The sequence below is a fragment of the Lichenostomus cassidix genome, chromosome 5 (assembly GCF_008360975.1).
Source record: "Lichenostomus cassidix isolate B80296 chromosome 5, HeHo_3.0, whole genome shotgun sequence".
Taxonomy (NCBI): domain Eukaryota; kingdom Metazoa; phylum Chordata; class Aves; order Passeriformes; family Meliphagidae; genus Lichenostomus; species Lichenostomus cassidix.
The window spans coordinates 24248359-24267900 of record NC_139486.1 but is presented as its reverse complement, the minus strand read 5'-3'; the positions used below and the strand labels follow the sequence as shown (position 1 = coordinate 24267900).

Sequence of the window (19542 nt, the reverse complement as noted above, 5' to 3'; positions counted from 1 at the left end):
TGGGGCACCTCATCTATGCTAAGGAATAATTTTTCTTTTCACTGCAGATATGTGGGACCAATTTCACACAGGGTCATGCAGATCCTGTCTTCCAAACTGCACAGGCATGAGGGCACCTGCTGTGGAATGCTGTGTTCAAAAATAAATGTACTGATTAAACAGTTAATAAATTGAATTACATACTATGAGAACTTGCTGTGTCCTTACCTAAATTTTGCAAGTTCATGCTTTCCTAAAATATATGAATACTAGCTTTTCTAACACCGAGCATTTCTTCTTTAAAGGTATGCAAACCAAGAACAAGGTTCAAAAATTCAGCCCTAAGACTTTAATTTTTATTCATGAAAGCTAACAGGTTCACATTTTAAGCCACTACACTGTCCTTTATAATTTCAATTAGAGTTCTCAGTTCAACAATTTGTCATAAACCTTGACTGAGACTTTATGTTTTGGATTATATTATTTCACACAAGAATGTGGTAATTTTTTCTGATACTCTAAATTACAGGTTTTCAGTCTGCAATAAACACAATAATATGGCAAGAAGATGCCAATGTAGAATAATGTGATCCACAGAATAATTCTACAACATGACAGATGAAGAAAAAATAGCAATATACTATGAACTGTGGGGATGCATCATGATATATCCAGATAGACATTTTGCTGGTGTAGTGCTCTTTTTTTAGCATCTGCAGGCTCACTTCAGCAAGGCTGGTACAAGTATTGTGAGTTTGTAAGTATGAGGCAGGCCAGTAGGAGTAGAGGAGAGAAAGATCAGTGTATAGAGTTTTTTCTCTTGAAGTACAAGTGCTAGCAGACTTTCCTCAGTGCTCAGGAGGAAGTTACTTTCCTGTACTGGAGGCAGAAAAGAAAAGGTACCTGTACTTCAGTTTGCAAGATCACAGTCTCTGACACTGGGAATGTAGGTCTCTACTAAGAAATGAGATTCTTGAACGTAGCTAGCAAGCAAGAGTCCAAGTTCACGCCTGCTCCTCCTTGTCTGAAGTGCTAACGACAAACCAAGGAGTGGGGCACATAGCTGTGTGTGTGTGGGAAATAACATCTTAATCTACAACTTCTGCTTGCTTCAGAGCACTGAAAGCAGAGCCTAAAGTCTGGTCTTTCAATACCACAAGAATTTATGCCTCTGGTAAGTGGAAATTAATTTCTCCTTTATAAATGCACACTAGGAAAAGGGATTTTGGCACGACTGACCATGTCACGCTTTCCTTGTTGGAACTTTCATGGAAGGTTTCAGGCACAGGACAGTATTTGTATTTTGTGCAATTCTTATTTGAGAGCAGGCATGGTCAGTGATGATGCTGGTGAGTGCCAGAGGCTGGTGCTTGCCTGCACGGCTGCCTACTCTGCCAATCTCCTTCCCTGAGCTGCTGGCATTCAGCAGCAGCAGTGTCATCTGCAGCCAGCTGGGAGAGCCAGGCCTCAAGAGCATTGCTGCAGTCTCTCAAGAACTTGTTACCATGACAGTCACTCAATGGACAGAGGCAAGACAAAAGAGAGTGTTAACAAATTCCTTAATTGATGCATGAGTGCTGATATCACATAAACCAGGAGCCCTCCAGCTTCTGCATGTTTGCTGATGACTCTGCACTCATCCAGCTCCTGCTTAGTCTTGGCTGTTCTCCCACATACTCCACCCATAGCTGACAAGTTTTGTGCTGCTTTATAACCTAATCCCATTAATGTATGAATCAGGGTGCTGCTTATTAAAGAAAAGGTGTGTGTGGTCATACAGACAATTATAGGTACAAGAGAGTGGTAAGATGGTGCTGAGAACAAGACAGGAATAATTATAAAGCTATTGGACTGTGTAAATGTGGAGGTAATTGCTCCTTCCCAAAGCAAATTAAACATAAATAGTCAAATAACTCAGCAGAAGTAATGAAGTCTCAAATGAATGACAATTGTGTTTTGCACTTTCCCAGGACCATCTAGTCCTAAGAAAGGCTAACAAGCACTTTAAACTGTAACTTATTGAAGTGTTGAATTATAAAACTGGAATCCAGGACATTACTATCCTCCTATTTCAGTCAAGTTAACGAATGAGAAAGTAACAAGTTTCTCAACTGAGTGCCTACCAAAGAAACCAACTATAACCCAGAACACTTACTGTTAAAATTATGAGCCCATGAAAATCCAAGTTTATAAGAACAAAGTTGTTTACAGACTTGAAATAAAAGCATCCATCATTTTAATGCTGTAACTGCAGATTAAGACAGTGCAGATGGGCATAATTTTCCATTCTTAATATGAGACACAACACCATGTGTCTTTAATATAGATACAACATACACATTCAGCTAGAACATTGGTTTATTCTTACATTTCAAATTCCAGCCTAAGTCACTATCAAAAAAAAAAAGAAAATGAATACAAATGCAGTAAAGATCATGATGATATAAAAATCAGTCATTTACACAATCTAACTTCTTGTTTGTAGGATCTATAGAGAATGAAAAGTTTTCTCTATTAATGGTTTGAGTTAATCCTGTATCCAAACATTTTCCCCAATAAGCATCAGATTATTTTTATGTTGGCTATAAAGCTGTCACTCCTCAATAAACAGATATGCTCCTGGTGGGTTTACCTCACTGTCAAAGAGCTGTCAATTCATGCATCATCTCATAAGTGAAACCAGAGAATTTTTACTGCATGGCTCCTAGCAAATGCAGCTGAGCAGAGGTTGCTCATCACCTGAGAGGATCCATACCCCTGCAGCTCCTGTGCAATTGGTAGTGACTGGATGCTCCCAAAACAAGTTCACAAAATCCCTGGAGTTAGTAGTCCTGCCTCCCTTTAAAAGAAAACTATGTGACCTTTAATGCTCTGTTCAACTGAGCCTTCGTTTACTGAGTCTCAATTAAATTTTATGTTTTGTGGCTCCCATTTCTTGTGAGACAAGAAAAGAGTTCAAGGGATGGATCCTTCCTTGAAGAATTTAATTTGCCGCGAAGAAAATTTATTTCCAGCTAAAGAGAAGATGCTCAAAATTTGAGAGCTTTTGTAGGACATTTTCCTGAGGTGTGTTTGTGTAGGTTTTTTTTTTTTTGTTTGTTTAGGGCTTTTTTTTTGGTTGTTGTTGTTTTTGTTATTTTTTTGTTGGAATATTTCTAGTGTTTCGAAAAGATAAAGGAGTTTTCTGATTCTTTGAAATGGACAGTGGTTCGACTGAAATTACTTCTTCTGTCCTTTTCATTGTAATGAGAACAAAATCAGAGGGATGGTTAAAGAATTCTGTTTGGTTTTTGTGATGAAGAAGCTTTCAATGAAATCACCAGATTGCTGTTGTGACACTGTAGCAACATAATACTGGTTGATTTTCAGTAAAAGGCATTGCAGCAAATGAAACATTTGCATGTGTTCATAAAAATAAGCACTTCCTAGGTTCTGGACACTTAACCTCAACATAACAAGGTCAGAAAATTAAGGCACTATGAAATGTCTTGTTTGAACAGGGCTTTGACATTCTAGCTTACCATAGTTGCTACTACTGAAAAATGTAAGTAAAAATCAGCAGAAGCAATATTTCCAAACATAAACATTTTCAGGGACAGGCCATTAGGAACACTTCTTTTTCCACTGTGCTCCTTCATTTAATTAGGGTTTTTTTAGGCAATTTAACATAAAATCACATATGCCAGAAGGTAATTCAGAGTGCTGGGGAAAGATGCCTAAACTCTTTCTAGTTTAGTTTAATTCTTTTTACTTTAGTTTATGCCTAAACTCTTTATAGACTTAGATATTCACATATTTTCAGAAAATGCCACACACCATCAGGGGTGTTTCATATTGCCACCATGAAATAAACATGGGGCATAAATGTGTTTCTTATACCCTTCTCACAGATTTACACACCTGAATCTGAACACCACATAAATTGATTTTGTTTGCTTGGTATCTAAATGTGAAGCCCTTTCTTGGGACTCTCTTCTGCATATTTTTGTGGTCACACAAAGAATGGGTAATCAGGATTAAAGATTTCCACAAACTAAAATAGTTCACATTCCCCCCTCATGTTATGACTGATTGTCATAATCACCATGCTCCAGAAAACAGGACAACTTGTGCAGACAGGAATGAAAGACACATGGAGGCAAACAAGTTTTTCAGGATTAACTGATTTCTCTTCTTATTTTTATTCAGAATTTAAGATTATAGTTTATCTGAGGTTTTTTATCTCTTTTTTTCCTAGTGCTTACTACTGAAGTCTGTTTAAATGTGAATTTGTACCTCTGTCTAACTTCCTGAAGATAAACAGGTATTCATGAAATTTGCTTTTTGTTTAGATCAGTATTAACTGCTTTTGAAACAGGCAACTAAAACTCTGTATAAGCTCTAGCCCAACAGAAATTGTGTGCAATCCACTGCTAAATCATGATTTAGATATACTTTATTTTCATGTAATCATATTCTTTTTCCTGCTCACAGATTCAAGTCTTGATAAAAACATTAAAAATATTCTGATTTAGTTCCGGTATTGTGGCACAATAATTCCATAGGGAAAAAACCCAATGAATAATCAATTAACTTGGAAGCTGTCTCTTGATTTAGACTCATTCTCCAGATACAAAAAATACTAGTGAGTTGGGATGAGTTAAATACTGTTTTCATGCTCACCAGTTCAACTATTGAAATTAGTTTTCCATTTAAAAATAGCTCTACATTATTGTAAACATTTATACTTAATTAGTTTTCTTTTGAGAAGCAATGTATGGGTTAGCTAAATCTCACTGCAAGTAACAAAAGTGATCTAGTTATTAATTTTCACTGCTCATCTCACCTCTGTTTTTCCTCTACAGCTTGTGGATGCAAGAAGTCTATGTCCCACTGCACCTATGCTGCCTCCACACCCAGCATCTGTGCCACTGTGTACAAGAACAGTTCCATTTTGATGAATATATCAATTGGATTAATGATCTATAGGTTGGACTCAATGATCTCAGAGGTCTTTTTCAACCAAATTGATTCTGTGATATATGGATTAAAAATTGGGTTGTTATTGTATTTTAAAAGTTTATGGAAAGCCTGCCAGCTACTCAAAACCTGGGATTTACTAATTAGAGTTACCTTGATTAAAGGCTAGCTCCCAAAGAGCTCCTGTGGATAACAGGCTTAACTTTAAGCATATGATAGATCCCATTACATTCACTGGCTTTAACTGGACTGCTCATAAAATTAAGCCTATATTTAAATGCCTTTCTGGATCAGAACCCAAGTCCCTTGGAGGAGCTCAGGCTTACAGCAGTGGTACCTCATGACGCCAGTACTATTCAAGTAACTAATGACCATAACTCTTTTTTCCATATTCTGTCAAACTGAAAAGCTGTGGAATTTTGCTTACACAGGTCCTGGAAATATTGTCTATTGCAGGTAACTGGGAAAGTCAGTTCATCAGAGCTTGTAAACAACTGATTTGCTCAGCCTGAGCTCGTTGGGAAAACCAGGACAAGAAGACACAAAGGTGAAGATAGCAATTCTATTCCCAGTACTGAAGCAGGGTTTGCACCAGTGTCTCTACACAGCTGTGCATTCTTTAACATACTATAATAACCAAAATTGGCATTGTGAGTCTAATTAAGACTAATCAAGACTTTTCAAATTGTGCTCGTTATGTAAGACTGTGTTTGCCAAATTCTTGCAACTGCAAAAAAAAAGAGTGGAATATAAAGAGGATCTAATGTCTGGAAAATGGGTGATTAAGAAAGGTCACATAAAATTGACAATTTTAAAAACATATACTCTTACCCTTCTCGTTGGAAAATAGTCCTAAAACAGTCCCCTAGGCTCTTGTAACTGGTTGGATCAGTTTTCCCTCTTTGAATTTGGAACCTAAAAAAAATACAATTTACATCACAGCATGAGAAGTCAGGGATTTTAAGTCACTTTTAACTTTCCAATTATTATATAAAAGGAGTTTTAAAGGGCTTTTTTTATGTCTCTGATTCATTATTATATACTGTTCCTGATATACTTATTAACACTGTTTTCATAGAATCTGTTAAACCAAGGAAAAATAGAGCTTTAGTAGTAACTTTTTTTGTAGTTTATGGAACTCACAGCATAGCTATCACCTTTGACATTTACACCTCTTTCTAGTTGTTTGAAAAATAAGCTGTTAACCCTGTGCCTGATCCAAATCTCATTGAAATGAATATGAGTGTTTGAGTCAAGCCCCACTTCTGAAAATCTGAAATTGAATACTATCATGTGTTGCTCTTTTTTATATCTGAAACAATTATAATAAAAATCAAGTAGAGACATGATCAGCTATTACAGCACCATTCATTTTACATAATTCAGTAATAAGATGAACAATACAAGCAAGCAATGAATGATTCTAATTAAAACCTTATTTTCTCTATTCACATTTTGACAACAATAAAGATTTCATCATGAAGCTTGTGGCATTGAAAGGAAAATCAAGATTATGATTTAAGATTGTAAACTTCTTATAGTTATGATTTATGGCTAAATCAGCAGTGAGTTTAACAAACTGTATTATTTTACTAAGTATCTCAGTTAGATAATCCTATTTCTTTCAGTTTTAAAACTGCAGATGGCACATTCCAGTAAATAGAATGGAGATATTTAGATTAATTTTTAACAGCATAACTTCTTTATAAACTTCTACTTACCAAATAGCACTTAAAAAAAAAAAAGAATATTGCTGTTTTCAATTCCAGTCTCAAACAGCCCCACATCAGCCATCACTATATCGGTTTTACCACTAGGTACAATAATAATTCTACATAACAGTTTCAAGGAATAATTTCCATTACAGTCAAGTATGCCACTTGCCGCAAGTGTGCTACTCTTCTGAGAAACATCCATTGTTACTTGTTCTGATCATGATCCTGAATCTCGTTTATATGAGGTAACAAACAAGATATTTTTAACTCAAGGTTAAACAGCAATATTCTCCTCTCCCACAGAATTCAGTAGGGTCAAATCAATGTTTGCATTGTGGCAAAAGGCATTCACTGTTTTGAGCATCAATATGTCTGTGCTAACACATCTAAAATTTTGTTCAATTTGAGGGAAAAAAATTCTAGTGATGCAATTCTTTGGGCAATTATGAAAGCAAGCCCACACCTTTTTTTGAAAACAGTTAGAAGGAAACACTGAGTCCCTCCAAAGTCCTAATAAAAGTAGTTCAGGCACATCTGGGATCTCTATCTGGGGTAACCTCTTTTATTAGCACAAGAACTTGCTGCCAAGTTGGCAGAGAGAAGAATTCTATTCAATAGGCTTACACTCAAATAAGAGCTGGTGCATAACATTTTGTCTGAAAAGATCCCTCGGGAAGGCTAATAGTTGAAAAAAAATCCCTCAATACTATCACACAAAGTCCAACAGCAATATCAGCTACAGAAGCTTTTACATTGTGGCAGTCAAGCAATCCAAATTACAAGAGAACATAGTTTCTATGTACATTTTAATAGGTTTAAGACTTGGCTGTTTATAAATATCAGCTTAAAATAAAAAATGGATTTATTTTTCGTAAAGAAAACTTGCATAGTTTTCTTAAAGAAAAGTAACATCTTTGTCCAAGTATTTAAAAAATAGTATCCTTAACTCAAACTGTTTTCTTCGAGTTTTAAGATTTGGCCTGCTTGTAAACTAAAAAAAAATAAAAATCACTGTTTCTAAAACATCCTTTGAATAATGCACTTTGCTCTCATTCACCCTGCAAATGCTCAGGAATGTTCTACTTGCATGTGTGTAAGGTTCCCCACTAAATGGTGCATGCACAACTGTTTGTAGAACTGGGGCTTTAATCCCAGAGTCACAGTGGATCTCAACTACATAGGGAACATATTTATATAATTCTGTTTTACAGTTTACACATTGGCAACTTCTCAACTAAATTTAAATGGAATAATACAAATACGTCTTTGATAGCAATAATGAAAATAATGGCATAAGAAATGCAATAATCCTGTAGGTAATTTATGTTTAATCAGATGTAGGATAACTTCTTGCTAGAGAAGTTAAGTCAAAGAAGCTTTACATTTATTTCAGATTTTTGTTTTAATGTAGTTAAGACTTTAAATGAGTCCATTTGTAACACTGAGTCACACAAATAACATATTCCTTCCTTTAGGGTTTTTGGATCCATTCCTTCCCTAGTAAATCTATTTTATAGCTTTAACAGCAATTCTAAAATACATGCCAATTATGTGCTTCAACCTAGATCTGAGATTTGGGTTCTTTGACTCAGAATTGCTTGCCTCAATAAAATCATATATAACTTTTTAATGAACTAGCTAATTGATCACCAGCACTTATTATAAGAAGCTCAGGGAAGAGCTGAAAAGAATGTTTGTTTCTTTTCCTGGAGACAGCAGTGGCAGCCTGTATTAGTAATCTTAGTAATACAGAAGAGCTAAAGCATTCCCTTAAAAAAAAATATAACCTGGCCTGTTTTTAATGATTGTTTAGAGGAATGAACACAACTGGGGGACATGTAATAGCTTTCTCTGCTTCAAATCCATTCCTTTCTAAAAGCACTATAAAACCACTGAATTTCATGCATTTTTGAAAGCTGGATGCCTGCCTTGTATCCTTTTAGCTTTTGCTAGACCAAAAAAGATAAATTCCCCTATAAATACCATTGCAGCACTAACTTCTGATCTAATTTATAATTTTGAAGTGTGATGGCAGGCAGCCCTGAGCGACATGCTGAACAGACATATGTGCAGAGATGCTGTTCCAGGGCTGGGATGGATGACCTGCTACTCCCTACCAGCATCCAACAAGCGTCAGAAGTCACTGGACACTCCAACATATTCTGTGTTTACTGCAAACTTTATCACTTTAAAAAGGAGCCCCAAGCTAACTTTCCTCCCCTCTCATTTTCCTGCTTCTTGGCTTTCTGGGCAGAATGCTGTGGTGCTGAGCACTCCTGCCCTGGGAATGCTCACAGAGCTGTGGGAAGCACTTTGCACCCCAAGTTACGTCTTCCTACCTGGGACCAGCCAAGGCATCGACTGCCTGCCCTCCTGGCTCCTTGCAGCTCCCACATCCATCTCCCACACCATGAGGACCTCACAATCTCCTTTTCTGGCTGGCAGCAGCAGTCCAAAGGGCCTGGTCTTCCATGTCCCCTTGAATGAACAGTACCTTCGCAGTAGCTTTGTTAGATACAAAAGTGCCCTGATATTGTTTAAGAAGAGAACACTGGTGTCCTTCCCTGTTCACTGCAGAGCATGGGTGGGATCTCAAAAAGTGGGAACCATGGAAAACTATTTGAGGTTTTGGGGTCTGTTCAAAAGGCATTGAAAACTGATGATCTAAAATAAAAACAGTTTCACTTACCCACACTAATAAGCACTACAACTTATGAAAGAAATAAATCTAAATTCTTGTTATTTTACTAGCATGAGAGAGCACTTTTTAATGGGTATAGCAGTCCTTGATCAGTAACTCTCAATGGGCTCTGCCTGAAATTCCATAATGTGGAAGATGCTTGAGTTCTTTCACCAGTTCTCCAGACCACTCATCATTTAACAAGTGATCCATCATATTGTGGAGCAATGACTCTACACAAACACATGCATCTGTTTCCAGTGCCTAATTCCTTACAGTTCTTGTTGGTTTTTTAATAGCCAGCATTTTATTCTCAGTTTAATAAAATCCTCAGTCCACATCATGCTTTTCTGACCCTATTCGTATTGCAAAACTCCTCTAAGTAGTCTTTGCTAATAGAATCAATATCTATAGAACAAGCAGATGCATGTGCTTTAAAAAAAAAAAATTAAAAATTATCTCATGTCCCTCTATAATTTGCTATTTTTTTGTTTATGTTTGCTGAATATCTCATCAAAGTTGTCTTGTGGTTGTCTGCTACTATAGTATCCAGATACTTAGTGTCTACAGTGTTTACCACAATTTTACCTAAAAATCCTCCCCCTTTTATTTACTGATATGGGGTGGAGAAGTATTTCTAATTCATATTGACATTGTTTTATTTGTCTTCAAATTTAAAAGAAAGAAATCAGTATTTTCCTATCTAGGTTGAAGCACATAATGAGCAGTTAAGTCCCAGTTATGTAGGACAACCACAATGTGATATGGAGCAGTCTAGACTCATCAGATTCTTGCCACTGGGTTTGCAAAGACTATACCCTCATGCACAAATTCCAGAATTTCTTGCTGCTTTTACAAGCACTGCTGACTAGTTTCTCAACCACAAAGTTCAGAGGGAAAGAAAAACACTGACTCAGAGAACCAAGCTTTATACCAGGCTGCAGTGCTTGCCAACAAGTGGCAGCCTTAGCTGTATTTTTCTTCTCTGCACATCTTAGTAGGATTTTACCATATGTTCTACTCTGTTTTGAATACAGCTCCTAACATTTCCATTCATTTTTGGGGTTTATGCAGCACCAAAGCAAATAAACTTAGGTACTGATATGTTTAGGTACTACAAAGAAGATAATTATGTGGCATAACAGCAAAACAAATTAACATATCTGTGCAACTTCACATTTAAAACAACTTTTAAATAAATGTATGGTCTTTGGAAAGCTGAAAACATGTATTTTTTGCACTTTCAGTAATTCCCATGATTCCAGACACTCCTAAATGTAGTTACCCCACCAGCAGAAGTTGATAAAAAAATGTATAGTCTAAAGCTTTATATAAATATACATTATTTCACAGTTCACATGCTTATAATAAAAAATTAACTGCATTATATTTTTAAAAGATTTTGATTTGTTAAGTTAAACATTTATTCAGGTGTTACTATTAGTGCTATCTACTGATGCTTAAATTTCATGCAAAATTTTGGACAGGAAAATGAACCTTGGTAATATAATTTATTTCAGTTTTTGGCTCACGTTCTTTGAGTTGCTTATGTTACTTACAGGATAATAACTGAGGATATAATTCTGCCACTTATTTTAACAATAAATCATACGAGCTGTTAAAGAGCTGAATATTACTTTTCAAAGCAAAAAAGCCCCTAATTATTTTAAGCAAAAGATACAAATTTTTCTACTGAAGAGGTCATATTTAAAGTATTCCAGTATTGCTATGATAACTATTTATGATGACAGAACTTATTCCAGTCATTCTCCATATTAGCCATAGATTTGTCTCAAATGGCAGTTAGATTTTTTTAGTTGAATTTTCTTACATTTCATATTTACATTGCAGAAATAAACCAGAATCACAGGTAGAGAAGTATTACGAAAAATTATTTAAAAATTCCTCCCAGTGAATTTCACTTTGTTGGAATTAATGATGCTTGTAAAGTTTATGCACCCCTTTGAATTTTGGAGGAATTTGTTGGGCTTTCTAGTATGAAAAAAAAAGAATAGTAATAATGGAAATAATTTTAAAGATACCTTGAAAGCTTTCTCTGCAAAAGTGATTTTTTGTATCAGTTAGAACATCAACTATCAGCTATGATGGTAAAATAAAAAATTACCAAACACAAACTGATGATTTCTCACATTTACAAATGTGTTTATCAAACATTGCACCTCATAAATGTGTCCATTCCACACCTGATCTCTGCCTTGTTGCAGCCCAGGTCTGTTCTGTCCTCTTGCTATCTGATTTGTACTTTGTCTCTGACAAAAACACCTTAGAAATTGCCATGACAATAAGTAGGGCAAAAGGAGGAAACATCACCAGTGGATGAAAAGGAGCAACTGCCTACATCTGAACAAGGAGTACATTCATGGCAAAAGTTACAGCTTGATCAACAGACTTAGCAATTTACAGCAGAATTTAGCAGGAACATATTGGCTATTCTCATCAAACTGGATCTGGTAAGTTCTTCACTTCTTGCCTCCCTTTATATTGGCTAAAAGCAATTTATCTAAACCCACATAAAACACTTGGTCTAAACTCTCTCAGCCTTGACGATGAGAACTTACCATGCATAGCTTACTCTGAACTTCCCATTTTTTGAAAATATTTTCCCTGAATGAACTGCAGCATTGAATGGAGAAACAGCAAGGTCTTAAACATGACAAAACAGCTTTGGTGTTTCACTGGTACTCTCAGGGTGAGTTGCTCATGAATGTGCAGGGTCCATTTTATTTCACAGATAAAAAGACTGAGAACACTTGCATGGTTCAAAACAAGGTAAAGTATGGATGGAGGCTCCAGGCTGGAGTCATCCCCACCTATTGCAGGTGCACAGCAAGAGCTGCCTGTCTCCAACCCCAGCCTCCAAGGCCTGTAATGCTCCTGTGTTTCTGAGCTCCCACATACAACCGTGGGATTCTGTGAGCTCCCTGGAAGGTACCAGCCTTTCCTCACGGTTAAGGGCTTGTGAGCAGCACAAGTTTTCATTATCCTTTAGAAATTGCTCCAGTGTTCTGTGTGAAAAGCCTACCCACAAGTCCTGCCAGAGCAGGAAGAGTTCCACTGGCTGCTCTGCCAGTGATGTGGCTTTGTCCAAGGTACAGTTCCATCAATGGAGCTTTGCTTTGGCTGCCTGGATACAAGTTCTGAGCACAACATAAGATGACAGCAATGATCATAAAAGGGACAGCTGTATTTGAAAGATCTCTCAGCATTTTGTGTGAAGGATTGTGCAATATATGTGATCTTAATACAATAAGATCAGCCAGGATGTGCCAACTGTAAAAGCAATAGGCAAATTTAAGAACTACTTGTCCACATCTTCCTGTCTATAAGGCACCTAGTTACACTGATGAAAGAATCTGCAGAAACCAGTAACAGTAAAAACAGCACTTTGTTTTTCACACTGATGGTTTATTTCTGAAACTTTTGTAATCTCTGTTTCCTAAGTAAAAGCAAGTCCCCAAAACTTTTTTGACCCTTATCTAAACTGGAAAAATCATTATCTAAACTTATCTAAACTGGAAAAATCATTCAAAATGGCACCACAAGGATTAATTTTGTATTGTCAGAGATTATGGAGCTATTTTTGTGATTTTAAGTATGAAAAGGCACTCATGGCCTAAGACATCAATAGAAGAAGTCTGGTTTTAATTAGTTTTGAACGAAGTCTTATATGTTTTCCTTCAAAACAGCTTATAGAGAAACAAACTGATGAGGAATATAAACTAATGACTAGAAGAGACTTCACAAGAAATCATGTATTATATAATAATTATGTTAGGACCCCAGTATGCAGTCTCAGTTCAGGGAAAAATGAGAATGTGGTTTGGCTGATTTCAGTGTGTAACATGTGCCTGCTTTAAAAGTGTCCAGGTTTTTATCTCAGTATAACTTTTATTACAAAAATGTATATCTTCTCTTCCTGGAAGGCCATTCTTGTGTCTTGTGACATTACTGTGATCTATGACTCCTTACTAAGTTTCTTCAAATTAGAGCTGTTAAAAAGTTTAAATGTAGGTATGAACATTTCACCTATCAGTTAAGTGATACCAGGGTAGAGGAGTAATTTTGCTGTCTTTGAAAGGTAAGGGTATTCTCTATTACTCCAAAAAGATGCAATGGCAAATCTCAACACAGTTTTGTAAGACAAAACATGTGCCTGATAAGCTATAGAAAGGCTTCAAATGACCACTTACTACTGGTCAGTACTGGACAATACCTGAAATACAAACAGAAAGCACTGCTCCAAAACCCTCCCAATTTCAAAAAATGTAATAAAGATTTATATGCCATCAGAGAAAGTAATGTTCTTCAAGAATTTTTATAGAAAGGGCCAAGTACTTCTACAATGTTTTCTCAACAAAGGTTTGATTTCAGTGTCCCTTATGGCAATCTCACAGCACTTCTTCTGAGAAGACTGAAGAATTTTTGTGGCTTTCTGGCATGAAGATGCAGGGGAAGCATTTTTTGGTGGGTTGTTCAATACTTTTCAGTATTCATTAACATTTTAATTTCTTTGATGAGATCAATCCCATCACAACTTAATGTATTCTGATTTTTTCTTTTTGGTATTAGAATGATTTAGCGCCAAAAAATTTCAAACCATGACAAAATGTACATTACACTTACTCCCCGTAGTCAAAGTAAGAAAGATAACAAAAAATATCTTTTTTCCCAAAGGAAAGAAATGGTCAAACACAGAAATCCAAATTCATTTTCAGTGGAAAATAGCCAAAATCAAATTGTGAGCTGCTGAAAGAAGTGTTAGTTTTGTGCTGGAAAATATTTGAAAAGGAAACAATTTCATTAATATATTGTGGCTGAGATTTTTAAAATACTGGAAGGGATACAATCAGGCTTACTCTACTGAAAAATGCAGCTAAATACCCTGCATTTGAAAACGTTAACTCACATGCCCTATCTCACTAACAGACAAACCACCTGAAATGACTAATAGCTAATGCACATAATATGGACGTTACCTACTATGCATATGCTGCTTCCATGAAAAGATTATTCTTTTCCTTTAAAATTTCGTGGCTAAGTGACAGAAAACATGCAGCCTTAAACTAGCAAACCAAGGAAATTCTGAGTTAAAGGCTGAAACTCAATGCTTACCCACCCAACTGTGCCCCAATATTACAACTTATATGGAATTCATTATCAACCAGTGCTGAGTGATCTCAGCAACTCTTAGCATACAGTAGGACCCAACAAGGCAAGGCAAGGATGAAACTTCCTCTGCAGAGCTATTGCTTTCTCTGTGGTGGTTACTTACAGTAAAACTAGAGAAATATTGGAGCACTTGCATTCTGCAGTACAATTTATCAGAAATAGTGCACTTTCTTCTGTAAAAATCAAAACAAAAATGTATTCGCTTAACTTTGAGGGAAGCTTTCTGTGTGTTCAAACTGTAGATCGCCAGTTCTTTTAGAGTCCACAGATACAGAAACACACATTCAGGAAATTTTGGTGTCACACTAACATTTATCCTAGTAAGCAATGAGAAATCTTTGACACCTATGAATATACCCTATTAATTCACTGTATGAAGATAATAGAAAATAGAGGAAATGAGTTCTCACAAATTCAACATACTGGAAAAACAGCAGCTATTTTCAGACTTCATTTTTATTTTTCTAACAACTCACGCTATAAACAGTTAACAACACAAACTAATGCTAAAAAAAATCTCAAGGAGAATCTAGAATGCAGGTTGCACACTGAGGTCAGAATAAGTTTGAATATACAAAACTGAACCGCAGTAGTTGCTATAATACTGTCAAAATACTTTTTTTTTTGCAGAACCAAACAGCCCCACCCAATGAGAGTATTTTTCTTATTTTTAAATACATTTTTAAAACTACTGCAGTTCAACATTAAGTACTTGACATCCCAGTTTTAAACAACAGAAAATAAGACTTAATGCTGTAATGGAAATAGTAACAGAGTCTTGACCACAGCCGTGTAAGGCTGCACCTTTATATCACAACAAACTCTTCCAGCTGAAAAAACTCACTCATTACCCAGGATGGTGTGGAAAAAAGATCACTGTTGCTTCAGGAAAGACAGTTGCTTGAAAACTGGCATAAAGTGGTGAAAATTATAAAGGAACATGACTTTTTTTCCCCCAAACTCAACTTAACTCCTCCAGAAAGTAATGCACAAATCATTCATTATAATGAGTCATAACAATGATTTGTGATCTTCCAAGTTTTCATTTTACGCCCCTCTGTTTTTCCTTAAAGACAGGAGGATAGACAAAGACTGGAAACTTTGGGTCATATGGATCACGGCACCACTGCTATGTCTGGAATTTTCTTATAAATATCCTATTGCTCTGAGGTTCATAGGCCTGACTGAAACAGCAGGGACGATCTCATTTGTACTTTTATAGTTGTAGAGGGATTTGCAAGAGTTAACACAATTTTCCATAATATTTCTTACCGACTTCAGGAATAAAGGAGAGTTCCCTTTTTAATCAGTATCTGAAACATTGTTAAGTCTAAAGGGAAACAGGAATTCTTTCAGATTTAACAAGACTTTTCCAAGTGCCGATAATTTTAAAGGCACAAAAGAAGGCAACTTTTGAAATAGAGAGAGGATTTAACCAAAGTGTTTGTGGGCAGCAATCAGTGCAGTAGTTTGCAGAATACACATTTCAGCAGACTTTACTGCCTCTTTGCAGCCTTGCACTTTTAAAGATTATTTTTCCAAAAAGAAATGGTGAATGATTCCTTTAGAGTTCATGAAAATATTCAAATCCAGAAAGTATTGTCAGGTTCTGTTACAGTGATGTCTTTCTCAGAAAACAAACTGTTTCACTAACCACCAGTGGGAAGCTAGAAAAGCTCCTCTCATTTTGTACAGTCACAGAAGTGACTTAAGGCATTTTGCTCACATTCTTCTCCAGGCAGCCAGGCAGACTATGCTTACATGGCTGATCTGACTCAGATATTGAGCCTGAGGACTAAAAAATAGGAAAAAGAAAAGGCAGTTCTGATGTTATCCATGCAGTATTTCCCAGGCACTACTGTTTTGTTTCCTTAGCACTTTCAGTACCTCTTCCATGTACACATTTAGTCAAGTCTTCATAGTGCTACATGGATTCAAAGAGAAAACTAATTGAATTATTGAATTGTTGAATGCCAACTGATATATAAAGGAGGCTTGTTGAAAAATGACTGCTGGAAAAAAGTGGTTTTGCGTGGTTATAAAGAATTAATAAGTAATTACTAAATATATCATTATATATAATGAGTAGGATCATGACTTTGTTAGCAAATTTCTGTACCTTGTCTAATGCCAAACTGAGTAAGAGTGCAATAAATAAACCCCTAAGTGTACAACACGTAGGCATAGTCACTCCCTTCCTCTTTTTTTTAGCACACATGCTGGCTAATGGGAGATGCAACTCTTTGGAAGAAGAACAGTATAATTTATCCTCTTCCTAAGTTTTGCTGTGATTCTTTCAAAGAACTAGCTGTATAGTGATTTGCTATGTGATATGACTCTAGCAATAGGTTTAGCTGCTTCATTTTGGGTATAATATTTGTGCAATATAGTATGCGTACTTAAATATAGATTCAAGGATTTGCAGCAACCAGGCTTTTTCAGGCTTTGGAGCCTGAAAGGTGCCCAGTCTGAAGTGTGAGAAGGACCTGCTGTAACTAAATGTTGCAGACTACTTTGGTATCATCTTTGTTAAAATCTTAAGTTTGACCAACTTGTGGCCTGAAATCCTTCCGAGAATAAAGATGACCTTAGAGGTCTGCAGAAAGGAATCTCCAGTTTTATTACATGCAGGGGACAGATTTTAGCCTTTTTCTTTTTCAAGACTCTCTTGAAAATGCAGACAGCCATCCTGCCTAACAGCTAAGAGATGTATCACCCACCAATATATTAGAGGTCAATTATTAGAGGTCACAAGATGCCAGCTTGTCATAGGAACTGGCAGCAGAAACCGCAGTCTCAGAATCGACAAACACTGCTGCTTTGTTGCAAGCTTTCCCACTGAGCCTGTGGTCTGGGAAAAGGGCAAATAGTGAAAGTCAATCAAGGGGGAATGACTGATGGATTTACAGGGAGTGAGCAAAATTATGAAAATAGGTGGGATAGAAATAGGTGGTGCTGAAGAAACATGATATATTGAGCAGATGGAAAACCTTGAGGCAGACATTGGTCAAAATACATGTGATGTATCATTGCATCTGTTCCTTCCTTGTCATCTTTAAAACCTATAAACAAGCACTGCAATTCTGCAAATTTCCCTTCTCTATTACTGTATTCAGTGGAGAGTATTAGTGTGACATAAATATCTGAATTAATATACGGTATTCATTTACTGTACCATACTGTTCCATGTATCAAATTATAACTCTTAAATCCATCAGCTCCCATTGACAATAAAAGCAGCTTAAAAATACATAAGAGAAAGGTATTTTAATTTATATTAGGTACTTCTGTAGGATTTTATTCCAAAAGGGTATATAGTTTTCAGAGGTTTCCTAGACTTACACAACATCTCATCTTTAATAACAAGTGGCATCTCTAACGTGTCTTAAAATCTTTTCTTGGCTCAAAGATACTCCTCTGCTCACTGTTCTGTTTAACATACTTCAGCAATTGCTGTTTTCCTTCTCACCACTAGAGTATATGTGTGCACAAAAATAGCTTTTCTAGAATACACAGAGGAAATATGGTATGACTTGAGGAACTAATTCTCTTTTAAGGAGTATGTGCAGAGAATGGTTCCATGTCTACACCACTGCTATAATTTATGCCAGAAGAATAATGTATTTCCAGATCTGCTCATATAATACCCTCTAAGTAGCCTGTGAACTTCCTGCTCAGGGTCAGGGCTGTGTAGTATGAAGCACTTGACTTGTTTAATTTTTTGTCACTTGGTTTCTGTCCCAAGGGCTATGACTGTGAAGTTTCAATTAACATATTGAAGAAGCTCTTCAACATAGAGGATATGGCCAATTGCAAACATTTATTAAATATGACTTGCTGCCTTCAGAAGTGGAAGAATTCTCAAGGCAAGCACCAAACCTCAGCCTATAGGAGTAAAGGGCAGCTATGAGTAGCTCAGGAGTAGATAAGTAGCTATGAGTAGCCATAGGAGTAGGTAAGTGTTATGAGTGAGGAATGATATTCTTAAAATGTTGAAGAGAGTTTGAATCAATCAGTAATAAATCACTTTCAACTCTTCTCTCCTCAGAAAGAGCTTTGCATACATAAGAAAAAGGAATCTCTTTTTGACAAACCCCAGCTGATTTACGTGGCATTTACCCAGTTGATTCAAGATATATTTTGCAAAACGACTAAAAATACATGCTTTTTTAGCTGAAACAAGCCCCCATTAGATTTAAGAAGCTTTACAACAGAAGTCAGGGTATGAAAACCCCCACCAAGTTATTTCATATATAAACCCAGAAACTCTAGGAAATGTAGATAAGGTAATTTGAATGGTTTTATCCATGCATGCCTATACCCTTGCCTTCCATGTAATTATAAAGAAAACAATTTTCTGTATTATGAAAGAAAATTTTCAGGAAGAAACAATGGACACATGATTAATTCTTCAAATTCCTTATTATGCTTGACATACAATTGCATGTTAGTTAACTAAACATAAATCGATAGATTGACATGCCATAGAGTTTAGATACTAATTTAACACCTCTGCGTAAAGTTAGAGAGGAGATTTATAAAATCACTTCAAATTTATTATTTCTAGAAAGAGTAGACAAAAGTCTTTGAGGATTAATTTCATGCTGTGGGTTAAATTTCACTCTCACGATAGGCCAACTATTGCCTGGGGCACTACAGATAATGAACCTGACAAGGGATTAGCAAGGAAACACTTGTGTTATTATAAATCGTGTACACTTCCCTTTCTAACCAACTTCATCCTTCATGACATTAACAAATTACACTCTTTGTCCATGTTTCAATATAACACAAAACTATGAATGATCCTGAACCAATAGTACATTAGATAAGGTCTTCTCAAGGCATAAATAGCTATTAAATTTGGTTGAAGGATCCAGACCTCCTGAAGCGAAAACCTAAGATATTTTATATCAGGCATCTCCAAGATTCAGAGAAATATTTGTACATAAAATCTGATTTAAAAGCTGATACTATCTAAAATAGTTTATAGAGAAATACGCACAATGGAATTAAATG

The 19542-nt window shown here is 36.1% G+C and overlaps 1 protein-coding gene and 1 long non-coding RNA gene across 9 annotated transcripts in view; one reads left to right on the top strand and one right to left on the bottom strand.

The window, feature by feature from the left end:
• SLC25A21 (solute carrier family 25 member 21) overlaps nucleotides 1–19542 on the bottom strand; it is a 232825-nt gene that overhangs the window by 51851 nt on the left and 161432 nt on the right. For 5 of the 8 annotated variants that reach the window (XM_085061873.1, XM_085061872.1, XM_085061867.1 and 2 more), the window contains one exon: nucleotides 5770–5853. The exons of 2 other annotated variants lie outside the window; for them this stretch is intronic. In XM_085061873.1, coding sequence (XP_084917999.1) covers nucleotides 5770–5853 — 84 coding nt within the window. Of the gene's footprint in view, nucleotides 1–5769; nucleotides 5854–12164; nucleotides 12418–19542 lie in introns of those variants that run through there. One more of the 8 variants, XM_085061869.1, reaches the window with a different exon arrangement.
• Nucleotides 990–6287, top strand: LOC146436182 (uncharacterized). Its single transcript, XR_014852568.1, has 3 exons — nucleotides 990–1153; nucleotides 4217–4282; nucleotides 4824–6287. It is a non-coding gene; the product is annotated as an uncharacterized LOC146436182 (long non-coding RNA).